Source organism: Rhea pennata, chromosome 14 (assembly GCF_028389875.1).
Source record: "Rhea pennata isolate bPtePen1 chromosome 14, bPtePen1.pri, whole genome shotgun sequence".
Taxonomy (NCBI): Eukaryota; Metazoa; Chordata; class Aves; order Rheiformes; family Rheidae; genus Rhea; species Rhea pennata.
This window is the reverse complement of record NC_084676.1, coordinates 1727550-1752817: the sequence shown is the minus strand read 5'-3', so window position 1 is coordinate 1752817 and position 25268 is coordinate 1727550. Positions and strand designations below refer to the sequence as shown.

General features: G+C 57.9%; 3 protein-coding genes across 3 annotated transcripts; all 3 read right to left on the bottom strand.

Annotated features, from left to right (window-relative positions):
* Window positions 1-1195: 1195 nt before the first annotated feature.
* LOC134147054 (protocadherin gamma-A5-like) lies at window positions 1196-6305 on the bottom strand. Its single transcript, XM_062587793.1, has 2 exons — window positions 3771-6305; window positions 1196-1692 (listed from the first exon to the last, which is right to left on the bottom strand). The coding sequence occupies exons 1-2, from the start codon at window positions 6219-6221 to the stop codon at window positions 1645-1647; spliced, it is 2499 nt and encodes an 832-aa protein (XP_062443777.1). The 5' UTR covers window positions 6222-6305; the 3' UTR covers window positions 1196-1644.
* A 2239-nt stretch (window positions 6306-8544) lies between these two features.
* On the bottom strand, window positions 8545-18396 carry LOC134146997 (uncharacterized). Its single transcript, XM_062587695.1, has 3 exons — window positions 15455-18396; window positions 14325-14353; window positions 8545-11442 (listed from the first exon to the last, which is right to left on the bottom strand). The coding sequence occupies exons 1-3, from the start codon at window positions 17894-17896 to the stop codon at window positions 8727-8729; spliced, it is 5187 nt and encodes a 1728-aa protein (XP_062443679.1). The 5' UTR covers window positions 17897-18396; the 3' UTR covers window positions 8545-8726.
* A 1500-nt stretch (window positions 18397-19896) lies between these two features.
* Window positions 19897-22778, bottom strand: LOC134147058 (protocadherin gamma-B1-like). Its single transcript, XM_062587797.1, has one exon. The coding sequence runs from the start codon at window positions 22608-22610 to the stop codon at window positions 20091-20093; it is 2520 nt and encodes an 839-aa protein (XP_062443781.1). The 5' UTR covers window positions 22611-22778; the 3' UTR covers window positions 19897-20090.
* Window positions 22779-25268: the final 2490 nt, after the last annotated feature.

Below are 25268 nucleotides of genomic sequence, written 5' to 3'. Positions count from 1 at the left end.
CTAAGTCTCGCCTTACTTTTATATGTAGGTGCCTGAGGTTTGTTCTTTCCTTTTTATAAGCAAATAATATTGATTGAGAAGAAAGGACCCTAAAGATATCGTGCGTGTTAGCACACTAACATAACTGAGCTGCCTATTAAACCTGCTCCTTTTCCATATTGGTACCAGGCTGGCCAAGAACAGTACAAAACAATGTAGATTGTTTGCCCTAAGCACATCCTGATGCTGACTCTTACACTGTCCATAAAAAGCTCAGGGTATGATTGGCTGAAACTCTGCAGTCTGAGGTCTGCTGTAAAAATGATTTCACACTGTTATGCCTGAGACCTTGTTGCCTTGGGGAGCTTCTAGGCAAAAGTCCTGTTACCAGGCCTTATCCAGGCTTAGGCTATCTGAAGTGAAGTTCCTGAGTACCTAGTCCATCCACACATTGTTGGTCACATCAACACGGTAAAGCTGGACACATGTAGAGGATGCCAGTGTGACGACATTCCCACAGAGAGGCAAGTGTTCAGAAACCTTCAGTGACACGGGACCTGCCATCAAAAAATCAAACCCAAGAAACCACAAAAGCTCTTCCAACAGTGTCCGTTGGAGGCCTGAGGAAAACGGGAGAGATGCAATCTCCAGGAACTGGTAGAGCCGTCACTCAACTCCCACCTGATAAAGGCTTGAAGAAACCAAAACTGAAACATACATCTTTCATAAGCAGCAGGTGTATTGATTGATTTTAGAGCACGTCTCTAGGCTGGCGCAGTGTTCACTGTAGTGCGTTGCCTCTGACCTCTCAGGTCCACTGAGACAGTGATATCGACTGGACACAAGCGCTCTCCAATTCTCCGAAGAACTAAGAAGGCATTCTGTCCTCTCATAAGGACATCACGGGCTCCACTCCCTACTGGGAACCGTACTCCAGCTTGTTTTCACACCCTTCACCCATACTTTCCAGGCCTAAGGATAGGCTGCCCTCTGTAAACATACAGTTGTTTATCTCCACTCACAGTACATAGGAAAGCACCTTGGGAAGAGCACAATGGTGATTCCCTGCTTAGGTCAAGGGGTGCCTGTATCTTATGCACATACATTTCACAATTTGAATTTTAGCAAGCAGTGATTTTGCTGTTCCAGCCCCTTACCCCATCTACAGGTTGGAGCTCACTGTTCTCCCAAAGCAGGACATTCCAGCAGGCAACCAGCAATACACAGGCACACCCAGGAAGGGTCTCCGGGAGGAGGTAGCAGTACCTCCCATTTGGAAAAGGCACACTGCATTCTGACATGTCACGTTCATCCTTCTGTCACCACCCACTGGTTAACACTTAACATGATGAACATTCTGACACAATGACAAGTGGAAGACATGTCCAACACTGGTAAAGGCCCAGGTGGCTCTACTTCCCTCCATGCTATGCATCAATCTCTATTCAATGCAGTGATGGAAGTAGGATTTATTGCAGTACTTTAGAGCCACAAGAAGACTACACTGTCTCTGTGACTAGCTCCCTCCCTCCTTGAGGTGATGGCTCTTCTCTTTGAATCCTAGGCACAACCAGGGAATGCATTGTCCCTACAAAGACTCTTCATGCCTCGTTTCCCCACCACCGAGGCAAGAGCGATGGTCAGGCTCAGAACACACCACAAGCTTCACTCCTTTTCCAAGCACCTTCCCCAGATGATGCTGGTCCTCAGCACCTAGGAACAGAGTCAAATCAACCCAGTCCTTTGTATTCCTCCTTAGTCGAGGCCAGAGTTGGCTGCAACAGAGACACCAGTGCCCTGGCGTGCACAATGTCATAAGCCTGTATCAGCATCAGCAAAGAAACCTACTCTCTGGGAACAAAGGTTCACACCATTCTGCCAGGAAGGGACCTAAAGTTTCTCTGTGAACACACCCTTCCCTGTCGCCAAGGTCTGCCTCACCAACAAATGCTCACACTCTACTTTAGACAGAGTAAGCACGCAAGAGGGTCACTTACCCCTAGTTAGCACATCTTTACATGGAATCTCACTCTGCCTAAATGCTCGTGACATCATTAGTATAGGGATGTTTAAAACCACCTGACGTGACCTGAAATGATGTAGCTGTATTATAAGAGGTCGGTGATAGACTAAGTCAGCAATGGACAGTCTTCACAGAAAATGTGCGAACAATAACCTGATCATTTCCTTTACCTCCAAGCCATCTGTAGCACTGCCAAATAGCACACGACAATGTTACTGGCATTCAGGCACCTTAGGACCAAGTACAGCCATACCCTCCACTTTATCTTACCTCTTCTTCTAATGTTACCACCGTCTACAAGATGAACAGTAAAGCAAATGGACCAGTACCACCCTAGGGGTAACAGGAACCTCCAATAAAGCAGCCAACAAAGTTGCTATGCGAGCAGGCTTTTGTGGTCAGCAAGTCATTCAGAAGCAGCACATCAAGAGAAATGCAGACTTTCTTAACCTTTCTTCCAGCATTGCTTGGAATCACAGAATCACAGAATGGTTAAAGTTGGAACAGACCTCTGGAGATCATCTAGTCCAACCCCCCTGCTCAGGCAGGGTCACCTACAGCATCTTAGACAGGGTTGCATCCAGGGGGGTTCTGAATATCTCCAGAGGAGGAGACCCCACATCCTCTCTGGGTAAACTCTGCCAGTGCTCTGTCACCCTCCCAGGAAAGAAAGTGCCCCTCATATTTAGGTGGAACTTTCTGTGGTTCAGTTTTTGCCCATTGCCTCTTCTCCTTTCGCATGGGACAACTGAAAAGAGTGTAGCCCCATCCCCTTGACACCTTCCCTTCAGATACTTAATAGATCCCCCCCTCAGTCTTCTCCAGGCTAAACAGGGCCTGCTCTCACAGCTGTTCCTCATAGGGCAGATTTGTACACTATGTTCTACCACTAATACATCCAGATTTCAAATAGTTAACATTAAAAGAAGTAGTTGCACTATAAGCGGGAGCTGCTAAAGGAAGGGACAAGATGTCACACAGCACAGAAGAAGAAAAATAAAGAACCCTTCACTATGAAACAGCTGCATAGGTCTTATCATTCCCCACTGTCTGTAACGCTGCCAAGCAGAATTCATAAAACAACACTATGCACACATTAGGGACATAAGGATCACAATTAATGACCCTCTACTTCTCAGTAAAGCCATTTGTACAGGATGACTCAGCAAACAGAGGGACAGTTTCATCACGCTATACAAAAAAAGATCTACTAGGCATGGGAAAGGGCAAAAAAAGTACACAAACAATGTGCACCTAAGGCAAAACACTGGGTCATCCCACATGCTACTTAAAGATAGTCTCATTTGACTAAAGCACATGTCACCAAGAACATGCAACATCTGTGATACAACTACTAACGCAAAGTGTACGTCTACACCCAAAAACCTAACATTCAGAAGAACAGCTGAATGACACACGAAAGGCGGTAAACCGAGTAACAACGAGGCACAGGCCTCAAAGGCCCAGCTCAAGGAATGGGCAGTTCAAAACATGAAGAAACTATATTTATAAAAATCCATTTACGTTTGTGACAGTTGCGCACCATCTGTAGTGCTGCAAAAGCAAATTCTATCAGCACTAGGGACCTTGGGAGCACTCGTAGCCACATCCCCAGCTAGACCTCTACTTCTGCTTGTTACTCCCCCACAACATGGCAGAAGCAACGACGCACAGGAAAGCAAAGGCACAAGCAGTGCCACGGAGGAGCAAAGGCAGGAGGACGGGCAGCACAAGGAAGGACTTTGAAAGTCTCGCTCGAGGGACTCACCAGCAGGGCGTCTCCGCTGTGGCCGGCGGCGCTCGAGGGCTCCTGGGGCAGCAGCGCAGCGCACTGGTCGGGCGGCGGCGCGGGCGTGAGCATGTTGGAGCAGCTGGCGCCCGGGGAGCGGAGCTGGCTCTTGCGCGAGCCGGCCGTGAGCGAGACCTCGTGCGAGTAGGAGTGCAGGAAGGCACGGACGCCGTCGATGCCCACGAAGGGCGAGGCTGGGACAGCGCACAAGGTGCCGCCGCCCACTGCCAGCAGCCGCGAGTGGCGCCGGCACCACAGGTGCAGCGCCAGCAGCGCCAGTAGGAAGGCGAGGAAGAGGCAGCACACGGCCGCCACGGCCACCACCAGCCAGCGCGTCAGGCTGCCGGGGGGCTCGCCCGGCGCCGCCGCACCGCCCAGCTCTGAGAGCAGCTCGGCCACGCTCTCGGCCAGCACCACCGTCAGCGTGGCCGTGGCCGACAGCGCCGGCCGCCCGTGGTCCTTCACCACCACCACCAGGCTCTGCCGCAGCGCGTCACGCGCCAGCGGGGACCGCGCCGTGCGCACCTCGCCGCTGTGCAGCCCCACGCGGAAGAGCCCCGGCTCCGTGGCCTTGGCCAGCTCGTAGGAGAGCCACGCGTTCTGCCCCGAGTCCGCGTCCACCGCCACCACCTTGGCCACCAGCGCCCCGGGCTCCGCCGAGCGCGGTGCCAGCTCCACGCCCGTCCAGCCCAAGCCCGGACCCGCTGCTGCTGCTGCCACCGGTGGCGGGTACAGCACCTGCGGCACGTTGTCGTTCTCGTCCACGATGAAGAGCCACACGGACACGTTGCTGCTCAGCGCCGGCGCGCCCCCGTCCTCCGCCTGCACCCACAGCCCCACCTCGCGCACCTCCTCGTAGTCGAAGGAGCGCAGCGCGTACAGCACGCCCGTCTCCGCGTGCACTGACACGTATGACGAGAGCGGCGTGCCCCGCACCTGCCCCTCCCACAGCCGGTACCGCACGCGCGCGTTCTGCCCCCAGTCCGCGTCCGCCGCCCGCACCCGCAGCACCAGCGCGCCCTTGGCGTTGTTCTCGCGCAGCCGGGTGCTGTAGCGCGCCTCCGCGAACACCGGCGCGTTGTCGTTCACGTCCAGCACCCGCAGCGGCAGCACCGCGCTGCTCCACAGCGCCGGCGACCCGCCGTCCGTCGCCCGCACCGTCACGTTGTACTCCGACACCTCCTCGCGGTCCAGCTCCCTCGCCGTCACCACGCTGTAGTAGCTGCTCAGCGAGCTCCGCAGGCGGAACGGCAGCCCCGCGCTCAGCGAGCACCTCACCTCCCCGTTCACCCCCGAGTCCCGGTCCTGCACGTGCAGCAGGGCCACCACCGTCCCGGCCAGAGAGTCCTCAGACACCGCGTTCACCAGCGACCGCACGGAGATCTCGGGCACGTTGTCGTTCACGTCAGTCACTGCGATCACGACTTTTGCTGTGTCGAAAAGGCCTCCGCCATCTCGTGCTTGCACTTCCAGCTCATATGTTGAAATTTCTTCGAAGTCCAGTTCACGCATGAGAGAGAGTTCCCCGGTCTCAAGGTCTAAATAGAAAATCTCTGATGCCATGTCAGAGATTTTCTGAAAAATGTAGTTCACCTCTCCGTTCAGCCCGTCGTCGGCGTCGGTGGCCCTCACAGTGAGCAGCGTGGAGCCCACGGGCACGTCCTCCCGCACGCGCACCGTGTACACCGCCTGGCTGAACACTGGTGTGTTGTCGTTCGCGTCCAGCACGACCACGTGGATCCGCGCCGTGCCCGTGTGCGCCGGCTCCCCGCCGTCCATCGCCCTGAGCATCAGGTCATGAAAGGCGCTTTCCTCCCGGTCCAGCGCCTTCGCCAGCACCAGCTCGGGACGCTTCTCCCCATCGGGTGCCGTCTGCACGGCCAGGGAGAAGTGCTCGTCGCCGCTCAGCTCGTAGCGCTGCACGGAATTGCTCCCGCTGTCCGAGTCGTGAGCCTCAGTGAGTGAAAACCGTGATCCTGGTGCTGTTGTCTCGCTCACCTTCAGCTTTATTTCTGCCTCTCGGAAGCTGGGCGTGTTGTCGTTAATGTCTCTGACTTCCACTTCGATGGCATAAACCTTCATCTCGCCTTCCACTATCACCTCACAGTGCAGCACGCATTTCTCCAGCAGCCGACACACCTGCTCTCTGTCTATCCGTGCCGCCGTCACTAAATGGCCAGTCTTCTCATGCAGAGCAAAATACTGACTCCTACCTTCGGACACGACACGTGCGCCGCGGTCGTGGAGCGCTGCCAGCTCCAGCGCCAGGTCCTTGGCCACGTCGCCCACGAAAGAGCCCTTCTGCATCTCCTCGGGCACCGAGTAGCGCAGCTGCCCCCACGCCAGCTCCCACGCCGCCACCCAGGCGCACCACAGCAGCGCTCGCCCTCGGCCCCGGCCGCCCCGGCGCCTCCCTGCGTCCGCTGCCATCTCCGCCACGGCGCCGCTGGCAACGAAAGCCCGCGGGCTCCTCCGCGACGCTGTCGCTCCGGCTCGGCGCTGCGACCTGCTCTCGCCGCCCCCTCCGCCTCGCCGCAGCCCGGCTCCGCACCGCGCCGGCCGCTCCGGGACCGCCCAGACGCCGAGCCAGCGCGCCCGGCGCTGCGGCGGCCGAGCGAGACGGGCCCCGGCGGGCGGGGCTGGCTGCAGCGCTCCGCTCCCTCCTCGCCTCCGTGGTGAGCAGCGGCGCCCGCAGCCTGCGCCCAGAACTGCAGCCACTATGTTCACCGCGGCCGCCTGCTCTGTCCATTTTCCACGGCTCGCCCGCACCACACGGCCCGGAAAAGCGTTATGTAAAGTAAAATTACATATTATATTGTCCCCTTTAAATATCATATATCCGTCATCGTCAGTCCAAAAGCAGAACATGCACTACGAATGGCAGAGTTAATTCCCATAGCGGCGCTTGAAATCTTTCTCCTCAAGGTTCCCGCGACGAATGGTCACATAAAGCCCAATCTACTGTGAAAGGATAGCTCCCGTTTATAACTCACCGTTATTGTTGTTGTTGTTGTCATTATGGAGGTAGACCTCTTGCACTCTATTCCAAGACCTTTGTGCACACCACCTCCACTCATCCCTCCTCCGAAGCAACTCCCAGCAGCCACTCGGCTCTCTGGAACAGAGAGCATGGACCCTGAGTAACGGGGATCCAGCCTCAGACGTCAAGGACAGAAGAAACACGTCCGGCTGCCGTCCTTTACAACGGATTGGCAGCTGGTCAGTATTTCCCTCTAGGCGTAGACTCTTCTCCTTTGCAGTCTCTCCGCAGCTTATGCCATCCGAGGTTGGAAAGGACCACGCAAGCAAGCACTCTCCAGAGATCACCCTTTTGTCTGAGTGTTTGTCTTCACATCTCCCCTCTCGAGGGAGAGCTCACAGCGGCAGCACACGCTAAAGCTCAGAGAGCTGGCCGTTTACAGGCACTTGCCGAGATAAGAAGTGCCTCAAGGGGAGCCAAAGAGATCAGCAGCCTCCTGCCTCCCGAGGCAGAACTCGGAGCAGCTGCTGCAGACTGCAACACACCCGGGGAACGAAAACGTTCCCACGGCTTCGCTTCAAACAGGAGAGGGAACCTCCCTCACTCATCTGAAGCACCCCTGGGCGCCCAGTCCCGAAAGGAAACATTTCACCCCTCTCAGCGTACAGCGAGAAGCAAGGAGCGCCATGAGCTCCTCGGATACTCTGGTACGAGTGGCTAGCTACCTTCCTGCAGGTCAGGACAGCCCCGTACCGGAACGCTACCCATCGCATTCGTTCCCGAAATCACGACTGACAGTACATCCCAGCAACGAAGATCCTCCCTAAAACGCGGGTCGCAGGAGGAAATACCGGTCGCGGTATTTCAGGAACGCATAGGCTGTCGTAGTCGGGTGCCTCGGTACCCGCGTCGATCAGCACGGGAAGTAAGAGCTGTAGCACAAGCTTCCACCCTTCCTTACCAGCTGAGCAGCCTACGCTGATCAAGTGAGCTATAAAGGCATAAATGGAAACTAACACGAGCAACCTCGGAAAACGTTGACAGCTACCAGCCTACGGGAAATACCACGTCACTGCCTTCTCTCAGTTACAAGGGGCTATTCCTTCAGCCCCCAAACCCACATCGCACAAAAAAGGTTTCATGTGGTGTACTCGGACGTAGAGGAATGTGCAGGCTTACAGACCTCATTGCACGGGGGGCAGACGATAGCTCTCCCGCCAGGGGCTTCCACGCTCGGGACAAGCGCTTCAGAGGACATCTCCACCTCCTCGATCCTTTCGCTGGTCGTTGCCTTAGCCTTTGCAACTGTTAATTCCTCCCATTAGCAGTCCCTCTTATCTCCCCAAACTGCCTTTCACTTTTGCTTTCCCACACACCTCAGAGGCTGCTGTGAATTACATTTCATTCCCACCCCCACCCCACCAACACACACACACCGCTTAAGGGCCACTTTTCTAACCTTACACGAGCTTCCTTTCTATCTTTAATATAGCCAATAAGCATTACGCAGAGATGCACGTGGTCGAAGCCCATCTGCCAACAAGCGCTGGAGCAGCTGCGCCTTAGCAAAGCGTGCTCCAGTCGGCACAGTCACTAGTGTGAGCGAGAAGAGCCCGTGCGGAAACGAAGCGGGGCCTGCGCTGCGCCGCGCCGCGCCGCGCCTCTCATAGGCAAATCCCCATGTCATTCAGTGTGGCAACAGACATTCATGTTACAAATTTCTATGCTACCTCTGACATCGTTCCGCGATCTACGCCCTGGTGTGTTCCCCCTCGGCATACCTCCCAAACTGTGAGCAGAAGAACCCTACGGGAGCACTTGCTGCTCCTAAAAGCAAGGCGTCACCGGAGTGTTGCTTGTTCTCAGTCATTCGTCCGTTCATCCATTCGCCTCAACAGGCGCTCCCCTTTCCTCGTTAAGATGCAAATACAATCGAGGAGAAGCAGCACAGGCTGCTAAAGCTTACGAAAACTACAAACGAGCAGACGCGGGGGGTGTGAAGATAAGGAAGGGTGCGAGAAGAGGGCTGGGGTCGGCTTACAGACCTGCACTGCGTCGGGGTGCGACGGCGGCTCTGCCGGGGCACGGCTGCTGCTGGGCGTCAGCATCGCGGGCGGGTCGCCGCTGAGAAGATCGTCGACGGCGCGGCTGGGGAGCGGGGCCGGCAGCAAGGCGCACTCGGCGACGGCGCGGCCCGGCGCCACGCACAGGTTGTAGGAGTAGGGCAAGGTGCCCTCGCAGAAGTCGGCCGGGAAGGCGGGGCCGGCGGCGGCGAAGCGCTCGACGCCCAGGCAGCGCAGGACGGCGGGCGGCCCGGCGCGCCGCACCCGCGCCGCCACGGCCAGCGCCACGCTCAGCACGAACAAGGCGCAGAGCAGCGCCAGCGCCAGCACCAGGTAGAACTGCAAATCCGCCGGCGACTCGGCGCCCGCCGCCCGCTCGCTCAGCGCCGGCAGCGCCTCCTGCAAGCTCTCGGCCAGCACCACGTGCAGCGTGGCCGTGGCCGACAGCGCCGGCTGCCCGTGGTCCTTCACCACCACCACGAGGCGCTGCCGGGCCGCGTCGCGCTCCGACACGGCCCGCGCCGTCCGCACCTCGCCGCTGTGCAGCCCCAGCCGGAAGAGCGCCGGCTCCGTCGCCTGCAGCAGCTCGTACGACAGCCACGCGTTGCGCCCCGCGTCCGCGTCCACCGCCACCACCTTGGCCACCAGGTAGCCCGCCTCGGCCGACCGCGGCACCACCTCGAACGGGCCCGCGCCGGGGCTCGCCGCCGCCGCCGGCCACAGCACCTGCGGCGCGTTGTCGTTGAGGTCCAGCACGAAGACGCGCACCGTCGCCGTCGAGCTGCGCGCCGGCGACCCGCCGTCCTGCGCCCTCACCTCCACGGCGAACTCGCGGCACTGCTCGTAGTCGAAGGAGCGCTGCGCGTACAGCGCGCCGCTCCGCGCCTCCACCGACACGTAGGGCGCCGCCGCCGCCTCGCCCGCGCTGCCGCCCGCCAGCCAGTAGCTCACGCGCCCGTTGGCGCCCGCGTCCGCGTCCCGCGCGCGGACGCGCAGCACCGCCGCGCCCGCCGCGTTGTTCTCCGCCACGTAGGCGCTGTAGGCCGCTTCCTCGAACACCGGCGCGTTGTCGTTCACGTCCGACACGGCCAGCGCCAGCGTCGTGCGGCTGCAGAGCGCCGGGCTCCCGCCGTCGCTCGCCACCACCGTCACGTTGTGCTCGGCCGCCCGCTCCCTGTCCAGCGCGCTCGCCGTCACCACCTTGTACGAGCTGCCCGACGACGCCACGATGGCGAACGGCGACTCGCCCTCCAGCTCGCACCGCACCTTCCCGTTGTCGCCAGAGTCCGCGTCGTGCACGTTGACGAGGGCGACGACGGTGCCGGGCGGGGAGTCCTCGGGCACCGGGCTCGACACCGACAGCGGCGTTATCTCGGGCGCGTTGTCGTTCTCGTCTGTGACCTCTACGAGGACTTTGCAGTGACCGCTGAGCCCGCCCCCGTCCCTCGCTTCCACGCCGAAGCTGTATCTATTCCTCTCCTCGAAATCCAGAGTCCCTTCGTTTCGGATGTCGCCGCTGTCGCTGTCTATGCTGAAGACAGCGCGGACAGCCTCGGGCACGTTGCTGAAGGCGTAGGAGACGCGGCCGTTGGAGCCCGCATCCGCGTCCGTGGCTCGCACCCGCAGCACCAGCGACCCCGCCGGCGCGTTCTCCCGCACTCGCGCCTCGTAGGCGCTTTTGCTGAACACGGGCGCGTTGTCATTCGCGTCTGTCACGGTGATGCGAATCTGCACCGTGCCCGACCTCGCCGGAGACCCGCCGTCCACCGCCGTCAGCACCATCTGGAAGGAGCTCTGCTTCTCACGATCCAAAGCTGCTTCTAACACCAGCTCGGGCTGCCTGCTTCCATCCGGGCTCTCCTTCACTGCCAGCGAGAAGGAGGGGCTGTCAGTGAGCTGGTAGCTGAGCAGCGAGTTGCTTCCCACATCCGGATCTTGCGCCATCTCCAGCGGAAACCGCGCACCAGGAACAGTCCATTCCGCGATCTCCAGAGCGAGAGCTGCCTTGCTGAAGACCGGCGAGTTGTCATTGATGTCCTGGATGGCCACGTCGACGTGGAAAACGTTGAGCGGGTTCTGCAGCACCACCTCGAAACTGACCGAGCAGGACGCGGAGTCGCCGCACATCTCCTCCCGGTCCAGCCTCTCGCTCACGTACAGGTGCCCGTTCTCCGCGCCCACCGCGAAGTGTTTCAGCTGCCTTTTAGCCGCCGAGACCAGCCGCAGCTGCCGCGCCGGCAGGTCTGCCGGGCTCAGCCCCAGGTCCCGCGCCAGCGGCCCCACCAGGGAGCCGCTGCCCGTCTCCTCGGGAACCGCATAGCGCAGCCGCTCCGGCGCCGCCCGGCAGCACACCGGCAGCAGCACGGCCAGCAGCGCGACGTGCCTGGCTGCTGCCCGCCGCTGCGCTCCCTGCCTCGCTCCCATCCCCACCGCTCGCCGCCTTCGCCGCGCCTCGCCTCCCGTCCTCCGACGCCGCCCTGCTCTGCAGATCCCCCGCAGCTGGCTCACAGGTCGACCGGCGCGGCGAGACCCAGTCCGCCCCTGCTCCGCTCCGCTCTTCCGGCTCCGAGGCGGGCACTGCGCGAGCGAGCAGCCGCCCCGCGGGAGGCTGCGGCGGCTCCGGCTCCGGCTCCGGCTCCGGCTCCGTCTGCGGCGGCGGCGGCGGCGGCGGCTGCTGCGGCGCTTCGCATCGGGCAACAGCGGCACCCGGAGTCCCCGCGCCGCCACTGCCGCCGCTCGTAGCAGCCCAGAGCCCCGCGCAAAGCTACATGCTGCGGCCGCGCTCTCCCCAAGGGAGCTCTTCATCCCAGAGCTGCTTCGTAGCGTTACCGTGTGCCACCCCCAGCTGTCACAGAAAGTCGCCTCGGGGATGCAATCAATCGTCTTCTCTGGCATCAGCTTCGGTAAGTCAGGGCTGCGGTTTCTGTTGTTGGCACCTTAGTTGGCATCACGACAATGTGATGCTAGAATTATATATTCCCTTTGGGCATACATGTCTGGCATAGGCACAGGTACTCCCCAAAGTTTGCTTGGAGGATATAGGCTGTCATCTCTAAACCAGCACAGCCATAAACACACGTGACTCCATTTGTATCTCTTCCATACCTCAGCTTCTCTGTTCTCAGCACAGTGACCTCACATGGCATTTCTCACAAGGCTTTGTAGCCATTGATCTTAGGCACTGGCCCACTGTACTTGTTCCTGTTTCTCACTCCATCGCTTCATTCTTGTGGTCATGTGAATGCGGACCTAGCAATAAAGGATGCTGGTGGTCTCAGTTTCTGATGGTGCCAGCCCTGACTGTTCCCCCAAAACATATGAAGACTCAAGACTTCGCAGCCTCAGAGCCCTGCACAAATGCAGTCCTGTGTACTATGTGGCAAACTACATGTCTTTTACCCATCAAGAAACCTCATATTCCCTGGAATCCAGGTGTCACCTTGTTTTTTCAGGACACACCATGCTATGCATACTGCAGTCCATGCCATGTTGTAGGATCACCACTCAGAATGTGCAAGCTCACTACACATATTTAAAAAGAACATAACATTTCTACCATGAGTATCACTTAGAGTATTTGGGAAATAGGGTATTCTGTTAGTGATATACTTCTTCCAGATAATTACCAGTCATGCAGAAAGCTGTATTGTAAGCTGAAATCATGAGTGGAATCACAAGACATTACACTCTACAAACATGTGCTATTAGTGAGGTTCCTCTTCCAAATACCAGTCAGGAAAAAAGCTGACTGGTAGATACCGATCAGGAGAGGAATAAAAAGACATCAGGCACTACAAACAGGGTGTAAGTGCTCCTGGTCTCAATAGCTGTGTGAGTTCTCACTACAAGTATCCTGCCACTGCTCTCAGGATCCTGTGTACGTAGTGCATTCACATGTTGTTGGTCACATCAACACTGTAAGGCTGGATGCATACAGAGGATGCCAGCATGATAGCAGTTCCCACAGAGAGCCAAGCCTTCATTGACATGGAACATTCCATCACACAGGAAAAAAAAAAAAAAAAAAAAAAAGCGCTACAGACAGTATCTGTTGGTAGGCTGAGGAGAATGAGAGAGATGTGCATGGGAATTTTCCAGGCCTTTCTCAGTGCTGGTAATCTCCAGGAATGGGAAGAACCATCACTCAATTCACGCTCCACAAAGGCTAGAAGAGATGAAAAACATCTTCCATAAAAACACAGATTTCTCTCTCTCTCTCTTTTCTTTTTTTTTTTTTTTTTTTTTTTTTTTTTTTTTTTAGAAAACAGTACTAGGCTGGGGCAGTGTTCACTGAACTGCATTGTTTCTGACCTCACAGGTCCACTGAGACAGTGATATCGACTTGACAAAAGCGCTCTCCAATTCTCCGAAGAACTAAGAAGGCATTCTGTCCTCTCATAAGGACATCAGGGACTCCACACACTACCGGGAACCCTGCTCCAGGGTTTTCACACCCTTCACCCATACTTTCCAGGCCTAAGGATAGGCTGCCCTCCGCAAACATACAGTTGTTCATCTCCACTCACAGTACATAGGAAAGCACCTTGGGAAGAGCTCAACAGTGATTCCCTGCTTAGGTCAAGGCGTACCTGTATCTTATGCACATACATTTCACAATTTGAACCTTTGCAAGCAGTCCTTTTGCTGTTCCAGCCCCTTACCCCATCTACAGGTTTAAACTCACTGTTCTCCCAAAGCAGGACATTCCAGCAGGCAACCAGCAATACACAGGCACACCTAGGAAGGGTCTCCAGGAGGAGGTAGCAGTACCTCCTGTTTGGAAAAGGCACACTGCATTCTGACATGTCACGTTCACCTTCTGTCACTACCCACCGGTTAACGCTTAATGCAAAGAATATTCTGACACAATGACAAGTGGAAGACACATCCAACACATCCAACACAGGTAAAGGCCCAGGTGGCTCTACTTCCCCCCAGGCCATGCCTCAACCTCTCACTTCTCTTCCATGCAGTGATGCCAGAAGGATTTATCATACTGCTGTAGAGCCACAAGAAGTCTACATACTTTCCACAGTCAGCTCCCTGACTCCGGCAGGGGATGGCTTCTCTGTGGAATCCTAGAAAATGAACCCAGTCCATGGCATTCCTCCTTAGCCAAGGCCAGAACTGGCTGCAAGAGGGACACATGTGCCCTGGCGTGCACGATGTCATAAGCCTGTATCAGCATCAGCAAAGAAACCTCCTACTCTCTGGGAACAAAGGTTCATACTGTTCTGCCAGGAAGGGACAGAAAGTCTCTCTGTGAACACTCTTCCTCATCACCAAGTTCTTCCCCATCAACAAATGCTCACACTCTACTTTAAACAGAGTAAGACACAAGAGCTTCACTTACCCCTAGGGAGCACATCTTTCCACAAAATATCACTCTGCTTAAATACTTGTGTTATAATTAGTATCAGCACAGCACACGACAAAGTTACTGGCATTCAGGGACCTTAGGACCAAGTACAGCCATACCCTCAGCTTTACCTTACCTCTTCTTCTAACGTCACCACTGTCTACAAGTAAAGACACAGTAAAGCAAATGGACCAGTACCACTCTGCGGGTAACAGGAATCTGCAATAAGACAGCCAACAAAGTTGCTATGCGAGCAGGCTTTTGCAGTCAGCAAAGTCATTCAGAACCAGCACATCAAGAGAAATGCATACTTCTTTATCCCTTATTCCAGCGTTGTTTGGAATGCATGATGTCCTACAGTTAATAAACTGCTTGCCCACATTTCAAATAGTCAACATTAAAAGAAGAAGCTGCACTATAAGTGGGAGCTGCTAAAGGAAGGGACAAGATGTTGCACGGCATAGAAGAAGTGAAATAAGGAACCCTCCACTATGAAATACCTGAAGAGGCCTTATCATTCCCAACTATCTGTAACGCTGCCAAGCACCATTTGTAAAACACCACTATGCACACATTAGGGACAAAAGGACCACGCTTGGTGACCCTCTACTTCTCAGTAAAGCCGTTTGTACGGGATGACTCAGCAAAGAGAGAAGGAGACGGAAGGTATCATCATGGAACGATAACACCATAAAAAGAGCTCCCTGTCATGGGAAAGGGGAAAAAAAAGTATACGAACAATGTGCACCTAAGGCAAAACACTGGGTCATCCCAAACTCTACTTAAAGATAGTCTCATTTGACTAAAGCACATGTCACCAAGAACATGGAACATCTGTCATACAACTACTAACGCAAATTGTACGTCTACTCCCAAAATCTGGCATTCACAGGAATAGCTGAATGAGACACGAAAGGCGGTAACCTGAGTAACAACGTGGCACAGGCCTCAAAGGCCCAGCTCAAGGAATGGGCAGTTCAAAACATGAAGAAACTACATTGACAAAAATGCATTTACGTTTGTGACAGTTGCGCACCATCTGTAGTGCTGCAAAAGCAAATTCTATCAGTGCTAGGGACCTTGGGGGCACTCATAGCCATGTCCTCAGCTAGACCTCTACTTCTGCTTGTTACTCCCCCACAACATGGCAGAAGCAACGACGCACAGGAAAGCAAAGGCACAAGTAGTGCCACGGAGGAGCAAAGGCAGGAGGACGGGCAGCACAAAGAAGGACTTTGAAAGTCTCGCTCGAGGGACTCACCAGCAGGGTGTCTCCGCTGTGGCCAGCGGTGCTCGAGGGCTCCTGGGGCAGCAGCGCGGCGCACTGGTCGGGCGGTGGCACGGGCGTGAGCGTGTTGGAGCAGCTGGCACCTGGGGAGCGGAGCTGGCTCTTGCACGAGCCGGCCGTGAGCGAGACCTCGTGCGAGTAGGAGTGCAGGAAGGCGCGGACGCCATCGATGCCCACGAAGGGCGAGGCTGGGACGGCGCGCAAGGCGCCGCCACCCGCCGCCAGCAGCCGTGAGCGGCGCCAGTGCCGCATGTGCAGCGCCAGCAGTGCCAGCAGGAAGGCGAGGAAGAGGCAGCACACGGCCGCCACAGCCACCACCAGCCAGCGCGCCAGGCTGCCGGGGGGATCGCCCGGCGCCGCCGCACTGCCCAGCTCCGAGAGCAGCTCGGCCACGCTCTCGGCCAGCACCACCGTCAGCGTGGCCGTGGCCGACAGCGCCGGCCGCCCGTGGTCCTTCACCACCACCACCAGGCTCTGCCGCAGCGCGTCACGCGCCAGCGGGGACCGCGCCGTGCGCACCTCGCCGCTGTGCAGCCCCACGTGGAAGAGCCCCGGCTCCGTGGCCTTGGTCAGCTCGTAGGAGAGCCACGCGTTCTGCCCCGAGTCTGCGTCCACCGCCACCACCTTGGCCACTAGCGCCCCGGGCTCCGCCGAGCGCGGTGCCAGCTCCATGCCTGTCCAGCCCAAGCCCGGACCCGCTGCTGCTGCTGCCACCGGTGGCGGGTACAGCACCTGCGGCGCATTGTCGTTCTCGTCCACGATGAAGAGCCGCACCGACACGTTGCTGCTCAGCGCCGGCGTGCCCCCGTCCTCCGCCTGCACCCACAGCCCCACCTCGCGCACCTCCTCGTAGTCGAAGGAGCGCAGCACGTACAGCGCGCCCGTCTCCGCGTTCACCGACACGTACGACGAGAGCGGCGCGCCCCGCACCTGCCCCTCCCACAGCCGGTACCGCACGCGCGCGTTCTGCCCCCAGTCCGCGTCCGCCGCCCGCACCCACAGCACCAGCACGCCCTTGGCGTTGTTCTCGCGCAGCTGGGCACTGTAGCGCGCCTCCGCGAACACCGGCGCATTGTCGTTCACGTCCAGCACCCGCAGCGGCAGCACCGTGCTGCTCCACAGCGCCGGCGACCCGCTGTCCGTCGCCCGCACCATCACGTTGTACTCCGACACCTCCTCGCGGTCCAGCTCCCTCGCCGTCACCACACTGTAGTAGTCCTCAGAGGACTTCTCTAGGCGAAATGGCAGCCTGTCTGGGAGGGACAGCCTGACCTCCCCATTGGCCTCTGAATCTGCATCTTTCACATTTATAAAAGCGATAACAGTCCCCGGGGGGCTGTCCTCGGACATGGAGCTCACAACAGATGTCACTGTGATTAGAGGTGCGTTGTCATTCACATCAATCACACTCACCAGGACTTTTGCCCTGGCTGAGAGGTCCCCACCATCCTTTGCCTGCACCTCCAGCTCATACAGAGCCGCTTCCTCATAGTCCAGCGTCCCTATGGCTGTAACATCCCCAGTGTGGGCGTCCACCTGGAAGATGCATGATGCTTCACCGGGCGTTCTGCGCAACGAGTAGGTCAGCTCTGCATTGGTGCCCTCATCTGCATCCGTGGCGTTCACAGTGAGCAGCCATGACCTCATGGGCACGTCCTCCCGCACACGCACTGTGTACACCGCCTGGCTGAACACCGGCGCATTGTCATTTGCATCCAGCACGACCACGCGGATCCGCGCTGTTCCCGTGCGCACCGGCTCCCCGCCGTCCATTGCCCTGAGCACCAGGTCGTGAATGGTGCTTTCCTCCCGGTCCAGCGCCTTCGCCAGCACCAGCTCCGCATACTTCGAGCCGTCTGGTGCCACCAGCACATCGAGAGCAAAGTGCTCGTCGCCGCTCAGCTCGTAGCGCTGCAGGGCATTCACACCCACGTCTGCGTCTTGTGCTTCTTCCAGTTGGAACCGTGTTCCCACGGCTGCTGTTTCACTGATTCGAACCTGCAGTTTATCTTGCTGGAATGTGGGAGCATTGTCATTCAGGTCAGTGATTTCTATTTCCACAGTATAAAGATGGGCTTTATTCTGTATCAGAATCTGCAAATGGATCAGGCACGTCTCCAGCAGCCGACACACTTGCTCTCTGTCTATCCGTGCCGCCGTCACTAAATGGCCGGTCTTCTCATGCAGAGCAAAATACTGACTCCTATCTGTGTCTACGATGCGGGCGCCGCGGTCGCGGAGCGCCGCCAGCTCCAGCGCCAGGTCCTTGGCCACGTCGCCCACGAAAGAGCCCTTCTGCATCTCCTCGGGCACCGAGTAGCGCAGCTGCCCCCGCGCCAGCACCCACGCTGCCACCCAGGCGCACCACAGCAGCGCTCGCCCTCGGCGGTCCCGGCGCCTCTCTCGCGGCCACATTTCAAAGCTCGGGCCACCGCTTCCGCCGCTCTCCTCCCGGCTGAATCTCCACTGCCAACAGCACAAGCCGGCTCCGACCGCACCCTGCTCTTTCCTGCGCTGTCCTTGCACTCCGGCGGCTCCTCTCTCTCGGGCTCGCTTCTCTTCTCGCGCTCTCGGGCTGCCGAGCGGCCCATCGTGAGCAGACAGCGACACTTGCAGCCTCCAGGAATCACTGCAGCGCTCTAGCGCCGGCAAAGCTAATCGCTGCTCCGCTCCTCTCCGCTCGTTCTTATGCGCATATGCGAATCTCGGCTTACAACACGCTTCACGATACTGCACCGAGACGCGAGAGCACACCTTCACGATTCAGCCGTGTCTTCACCCCACCATGCTCCGCAGATCTACACGTCAGCGTGGCCGTCTCGTGGGGGAGAAAATACAGGCTTTTGCTTTCTGCAGGCACTCTCTGTATTATAACACACGACCATTAAAAGGCAAAGGAACCCGTGTGTCACTGAGATGCCCCCTCTTATGAACCCGCCGACACCCCTGAATCCAGACACGTTTCTAAAAAACGCATTTGTGTGTACCTCTGTAGGTAAGGTCCTACAGCTGCCATTCTAGGTACAGCTGCCTGTGGAGCCCACGTGCTCACACGGCGCCTTCCCTCCAGCATGTCGCTAAACGACAAGCCCAATCTACTGCGAAAGGATAGCTCCCGTTTATAACTCGCCATTATTGTTGTTGTTAATGTCATTATGGAGATAGACCTCTTGCACTCTATTCCAAGACCTTTGTGCACACCACCTCCACTCATCCCTCCTCCGAAGCAACTCCCAGCAGCCACTCGGCTCTCTGGAACAGAGAGCATGGACCCAGAGTAACGGGGATCCAGCCTCAGACGTCAAGGACAGAAGAAACACGTCCGGCTGCCGTCCTTTACAACGGATTGGCAGCTGGCCAGTATTTCCCTCTAGGCGTAGACTCTTCTCCTTTGCAGTCTCTCCGCAGCTTATCCCATCCGAGGTTGGAAAGGACCACGCAAGCAAGCACTCTCCAGAGATCACCCTTTTGTCTGAGTGTTTGTCTTCACATCTCCCCTCTCGAGGGAGAGCTCACGCATAGGCTGTCGTAGTCGGGTGCCTCGGTACCCGCGTCGATCAGCACGGGAAGTAAGAGCTGTAGCACAAGCTTCCACCCTTCCTTACCAGCTGAGCAGCCTACGCTGATCAAGTGAGCTATAAAGGCATAAATGGAAACTAACACGAGCAACCTCGGAAAACATTGACAGCTACCAGCCTACGGGAAATACCACGTCACTGCCTTCTCTCAGTTACAAGGGGCTATTCCTTCAGCCCCCAAACCCACATCGCACAAAAAAGGTTTCATGTGGTGTACTCGGACGTAGAGGAATGTGCAGGCTTACAGACCTCATTGCACGGGGGGCAGACGATAGCTCTCCCGCCAGGGGCTTCCACGCTCGGGACAAGCGCTTCAGAGGACATCTCCACCTCCTCGATCCTTTCGCTGGTCGTTGCCTTAGCCTTTGCAACTGTTAATTCCTCCCATTAGCAGTCCCTCTTATCTCCCCAAACTGCCTTTCACTTTTGCTTTCCCACACACCTCAGAGGCTGCTGTGAATTACATTTCATTCTCACCCCCACCCCACCAACACACACACACCGCTTAAGGGCCATTTTTCTAACCTTACACGAGCTTCCTTTCTATCTTTAATATAGCCAATAAGCATTACGCAGAGATGCACGTGGTCGAAGCCCATCTGCCAACAAGCGCTGGAGCAGCTGCGCCTTAGCAAAGCGTGCTCCAGTCGGCACAGTCACTAGTGTGAGCGAGAAGAGCCCGTGCGGAAACGAAGCGGGGCCTGCGCCGCGCCGCGCCGCGCCGCGCCGCGCCGCGCCTCTCATAGCCAAATCCCCATGTCATTCAGTGTGGCAACAGACATTCATGTTACAAATTTCTCTGCTGCCTCTGACATCGATCCGCGATCTACGCCCTGGTCTGTTCCCCCTCGGCATACCTCCCAAACTGTGAGCAGAAGAACCCTACGGGAGCACTTGCTGCTCCTAAAAGCAAGGCGTCACCGGAGTGTTGCTTGTTCTCAGTCATTCGTCCGTTCATCCATTCGCCTCAACAGGCGCTCCCCTTTCCTCGTTAAGATGCAAATACAATCGAGGAGAAGCAGCACAGGCTGCTAAAGCTTACGAAAACTACAAACGAGCAGACGCGGGGGGTGTGAAGATAAGGAAGGGTGCGAGAAGAGGGCTGGGGTCGGCTTACAGACCTGCACTGCGTCGGGGTGCGACGGCGGCTCTGCCGGGGCACGGCTGCTGCTGGGCGTCAGCATCGCGGGCGGGTCGCCGCTGAGAAGATCGTCGACGGCGCGGCTGGGGAGCGGGGCCGGCAGCAAGGCGCACTCGGCGACGGCGCGGCCCGGCGCCACGCACAGGTTGTAGGAGTAGGGCAAGGTGCCCTCGCAGAAGTCGGCCGGGAAGGCGGGGCCGGCGGCGGCGAAGCGCTCGACGCCCAGGCAGCGCAGGACGGCGGGCGGCCCGGCGCGCCGCACCCGCGCCGCCACGGCCAGCGCCACGCTCAGCACGAACAAGGCGCAGAGCAGCGCCAGCGCCAGCACCAGGTAGAACTGCAAATCCGCCGGCGACTCGGCGCCCGCCGCCCGCTCGCTCAGCGCCGGCAGCGCCTCCTGCAAGCTCTCGGCCAGCACCACGTGCAGCGTGGCCGTGGCCGACAGCGCCGGCTGCCCGTGGTCCTTCACCACCACCACGAGGCGCTGCCGGGCCGCGTCGCGCTCCGACACGGCCCGCGCCGTCCGCACCTCGCCGCTGTGCAGCCCCAGCCGGAAGAGCGCCGGCTCCGTCGCCTGCAGCAGCTCGTACGACAGCCACGCGTTGCGCCCCGCGTCCGCGTCCACCGCCACCACCTTGGCCACCAGGTAGCCCGCCTCGGCCGACCGCGGCACCACCTCGAACGGGCCCGCGCCGGGGCTCGCCGCCGCCGCCGGCCACAGCACCTGCGGCGCGTTGTCGTTGAGGTCCAGCACGAAGACGCGCACCGTCGCCGTCGAGCTGCGCGCCGGCGACCCGCCGTCCTGCGCCCTCACCTCCACGGCGAACTCGCGGCACTGCTCGTAGTCGAAGGAGCGCTGCGCGTACAGCGCGCCGCTCCGCGCCTCCACCGACACGTAGGGCGCCGCCGCCGCCTCGCCCGCGCTGCCGCCCGCCAGCCAGTAGCTCACGCGCCCGTTGGCGCCCGCGTCCGCGTCCCGCGCGCGGACGCGCAGCACCGCCGCGCCCGCCGCGTTGTTCTCCGCCACGTAGGCGCTGTAGGCCGCTTCCTCGAACACCGGCGCGTTGTCGTTCACGTCCGACACGGCCAGCGCCAGCGTCGTGCGGCTGCAGAGCGCCGGGCTCCCGCCGTCGCTCGCCACCACCGTCACGTTGTGCTCGGCCGCCCGCTCCCTGTCCAGCGCGCTCGCCGTCACCACCTTGTACGAGCTGCCCGACGACGCCACGATGGCGAACGGCGACTCGCCCTCCAGCTCGCACCGCACCTTCCCGTTGTCGCCAGAGTCCCGGTCTCGCACCTTGACGAGGGCGACGACGGTGCCGAGCGGGGAGTCCTCGGGCACCGGGCTCGACACCGACAGCGTCGTTATCTCGGGCGCGTTGTCGTTCTCGTCTGTGACCTCTACGAGGACTTTGCAGTGACCGCTGAGCCCGCCCCCGTCCCTCGCTTCCACGCCGAAGCTGTATCTATTCCTCTCCTCGAAATCCAGAGTCCCTTCGTTTCGGATGTCGCCGCTGTCGCTGTCTATGCTGAAGACAGCGCGGACAGCCTCGGGCACGTTGCTGAAGGCGTAGGAGACGCGGCCGTTGGAGCCCGCATCCGCGTCCGTGGCTCGCACCCGCAGCACCAGCGACCCCGCCGGCGCGTTCTCCCGCACTCGCGCCTCGTAGGCGCTTTTGCTGAACACGGGCGCGTTGTCATTCGCGTCTGTCACGTTGATGCGAATCTGCACCGTGCCCGACCTCGCCGGAGACCCGCCGTCCACCGCCGTCAGCACCATCTGGAAGGAGCTCTGCTTCTCACGATCCAAAGCTGCTTCTAACACCAACTCGGGCTGCCTGCTTCCATCCGGGCTCTCCTTCACTGCCAGCGAGAAGGAGGGGCTGTCAGTGAGCTGGTAGCTGAGCAGCGAGTTGCTTCCCACATCCGGATCTTGCGCCATCTCCAGCGGAAACCGCGCACCAGGAAGCATCAATTCCCCGATCTCCAGATCGAGAGCTGCCTTGCTGAAGACCGGCGAGTTGTCATTGATGTCCTGGATGGCCACGTCGACGTGGAAAACGTTGAGCGGGTTCTGCAGCACCACCTCGAAACTGACCGAGCAGGACACGGAGTCGCCGCACATCTCCTCCCGGTCCAGCCTCTCGCTCACGTACAGGTGCCCGTTCTCCGCGCCCACCGCGAAGTAGGGCTTCTCCGAGCTGATGCGCAGCTGCCGCGCCGGCAGGTCTGCCGGGCTCAGCCCCAGGTCCCGCGCCAGCGGCCCCACCAGGGAGCCGCTGCCCGTCTCCTCGGGAACCGCATAGCGCAGCCGCTCCGGCGCCGCCCGGCAGCACACCGGCAGCAGCACGGCCAGCAGCGCGACGTGCCTGGCTGCTGCCCGCCGCTGCGCTCCCTGCCTCGCTCCCATCCCCGCCGCTCGCCGCCTTCGCCGCGCCTCGCCTCCCGTCCTCCGACGCCGCCCTGCTCTGCAGATCCCCCGCAGCTGGCTCACAGGTCGACCGGCGCGGCGAGACCCAGTCCGCCTCTGCTCCGCTCCGCTCTTCCGGCTCCGAGGCGGGCACTGCGCGAGCGAGCAGCCGCCCCGCGGGAGGCTGCGGCGGCTCCGGCTCCGGCTCCGTCTGCGGCGGCGGCTGCGGCGGCGCTTCGCATCGGGCAACAGCGGCACCCGGAGTCCCCGCGCCGCCACTGCAGCCGGCTCGCACTCGCACAACGAGGTATTTCTTCACTACTGTAGTTATCCACTACAGGATAGTAAAAGCAACAGACCCGTACAATGATTTCATAGCTTGAGAAGACTTTGAAAGCAATAACCCTATGTCAGTATTTTTTGTTCTTTTTCTTTCCCTTCTTCCGTCTCTGTGAGTGTGACTCATTCCCTGACTCGGGATGAAGGCAAAGAAAGAAATAAATAGGACAGAGTGATAAATAAGATTTCTCATGCAGAGGATGAAACGCATGCCCAGGTTGGGAAGGGGCTCGTCTGAATATTTCACACTTCTATTTCCGGTAAGCCACACCAGTCTGGTAAAGCGCTGTGCTTAGTTGCAAGCAAAAGGGAGAAGGAGTAGGAAATCTTAGAAGACCAAGCTATTCCTCCTTCTCAGTTTGGGAATCAGGTCCGTGATTTTATGGCAGGCCTCCAAACGCTTTCCAGCTTGTCTAAGTCTCACCTTACTTTTATATGTAGGTGCCTGAGGTTTGTTCTTTCCTTTTTATAAGCAAATAATATTGATTGAGAAGAAAGGACCCTAAAGGTATCGTACGTGTTAGCATACTAACATAACTGAGCTGCCTATTAAACTTGCTCTTTTTCTATATCAGTACCAGGCTGGCCAATCTACAACGTAGATTGTTTGCCCTAAGCACATCCTGATGCTGATTCTTAGCGCTGTCCATAAAAAGCTCAGGGTACGCTTGGCTGAAACTCTGCAGTCTGAGGTCTGCTGTAAAAATGATTTCACACTGTTATGCCTGAGACCTTGTTGCCTTGGGGAGCTTCTAGGCAAAAGTCCTGTTACCAGGCCTTATCCAGGCTTAGGCTATCCTATTCAGCTGGAATTACTTCTGCCTGCAACTGTGACCTTCCTTCTGCCACTTGAGAAGGCCTGGTTCCAGTCCTGGGCAATGCAGGATGGCACACCGAGAGGCAGGCCATGTGTCCACAGGCCTCTAAGAGATCAGAGCAACCCAGAAGTAGCTGGTATTTCCTAGAAGCACTCTGCACCAGACTATACCACATTAGTGTGTGGCCAGCTTGAAGGAGAGGCATCAGAGGTGACAGGCATGTGCAGTAAAGAGATCTCGTTTATCACAAAGCAGTAGCTCAGATCTCGCTATCATTTTTGAGGATTAGTGATTCCGAAACCTCCAACTGGCCCCTTGGAGGCATGTATTTCACATGTGTGATTTACAGCTGTTTTGCCACAGCTCTGCCTAAAAAGGCACCCACAGAGCATCTGGAAGGTCAGTGAGACCTCAAGTTGCAAGCCAGGCCCTGAATTCTTATGTTGGGCTAGATAGGAAGGGGTCTGTTTTCACAAGTGTTCATCCCTGTGCGTGGATTTGTGTACCATACGGCCTGCTTCCTCCTGCGCCTAGGAAGCCAGAAGGCTTATTGCAGGCCTCCGCCGGAGCCTAAGTCTCGTGGGGGATAGAACAGCATGTATGGGAGATGCTGGTTTAGCTGCTCAGCTTTGTCTTCCTCACGGGGAAGAATTCAGTCTTCAGGTGGCTGCAAGCTTGTCTAGGGAATTAAGTGTTCGCTGCAAAACAACACTGACAGGTTCCAAAGCAACAGCCCGTTCTGTAAATGTGACCTAGGAAGACATCTAGCAAACTCAGCTTGAAGGTGGCTCAGGCCTGGGAAAGCTACATGCAACTGTGATGAGACTCTCCATCCTGGTGTTAAAAGGTCGTACGGGTAGAAGAATGAGGTTTCACACAGGAATTACGAGGCATTCTAGTCAAGCAGCACCTTTGTACATACAACATTACTGCCTGAAGACACATTCTTCAGAGGACTGTCACCGCCTTTAAGGATGGGACAACAGAGACCTAGCATAACTGCCACGGGCGGTGGCACAAGGCATGAAATCAATATATTGCCTAGCCAAAAGCACCGCTGACCCACCTATCCCCACTTTCACACCCAGCCTCTCACCGTCAATGCACTGCCTGACGACCCTTTACTTGCAGCATCGAGAACATCTGACTTTAGGCCGTGCACAAGCAATAGGCGAGAGCACTGCGTGACATACTAAGCAAGCGTGTTCATCAGAGTCTTCCTGTTTTCAGCTGAAAACGTTTAAGATATCTATGGAAACTGCTCCTCCACGCGTACATTTAGAGCATTTACATCTCCTTTAAACCATGGTCAGACACTTTGAGGCCTGGCTTTAGGTGACAACCACAACCAAGGCTGGAATTTGAAGCACACTGAAATGAAGGAATCATGCCCTGATATTGTAGTTTATATTGCTTGTAGGAGGTATATAGTAAAGGTATCTAGTAAGCAACATCCACTGAGGAGGCTCCTCACAATGCTCACGGCATAGGCCATAGCCAC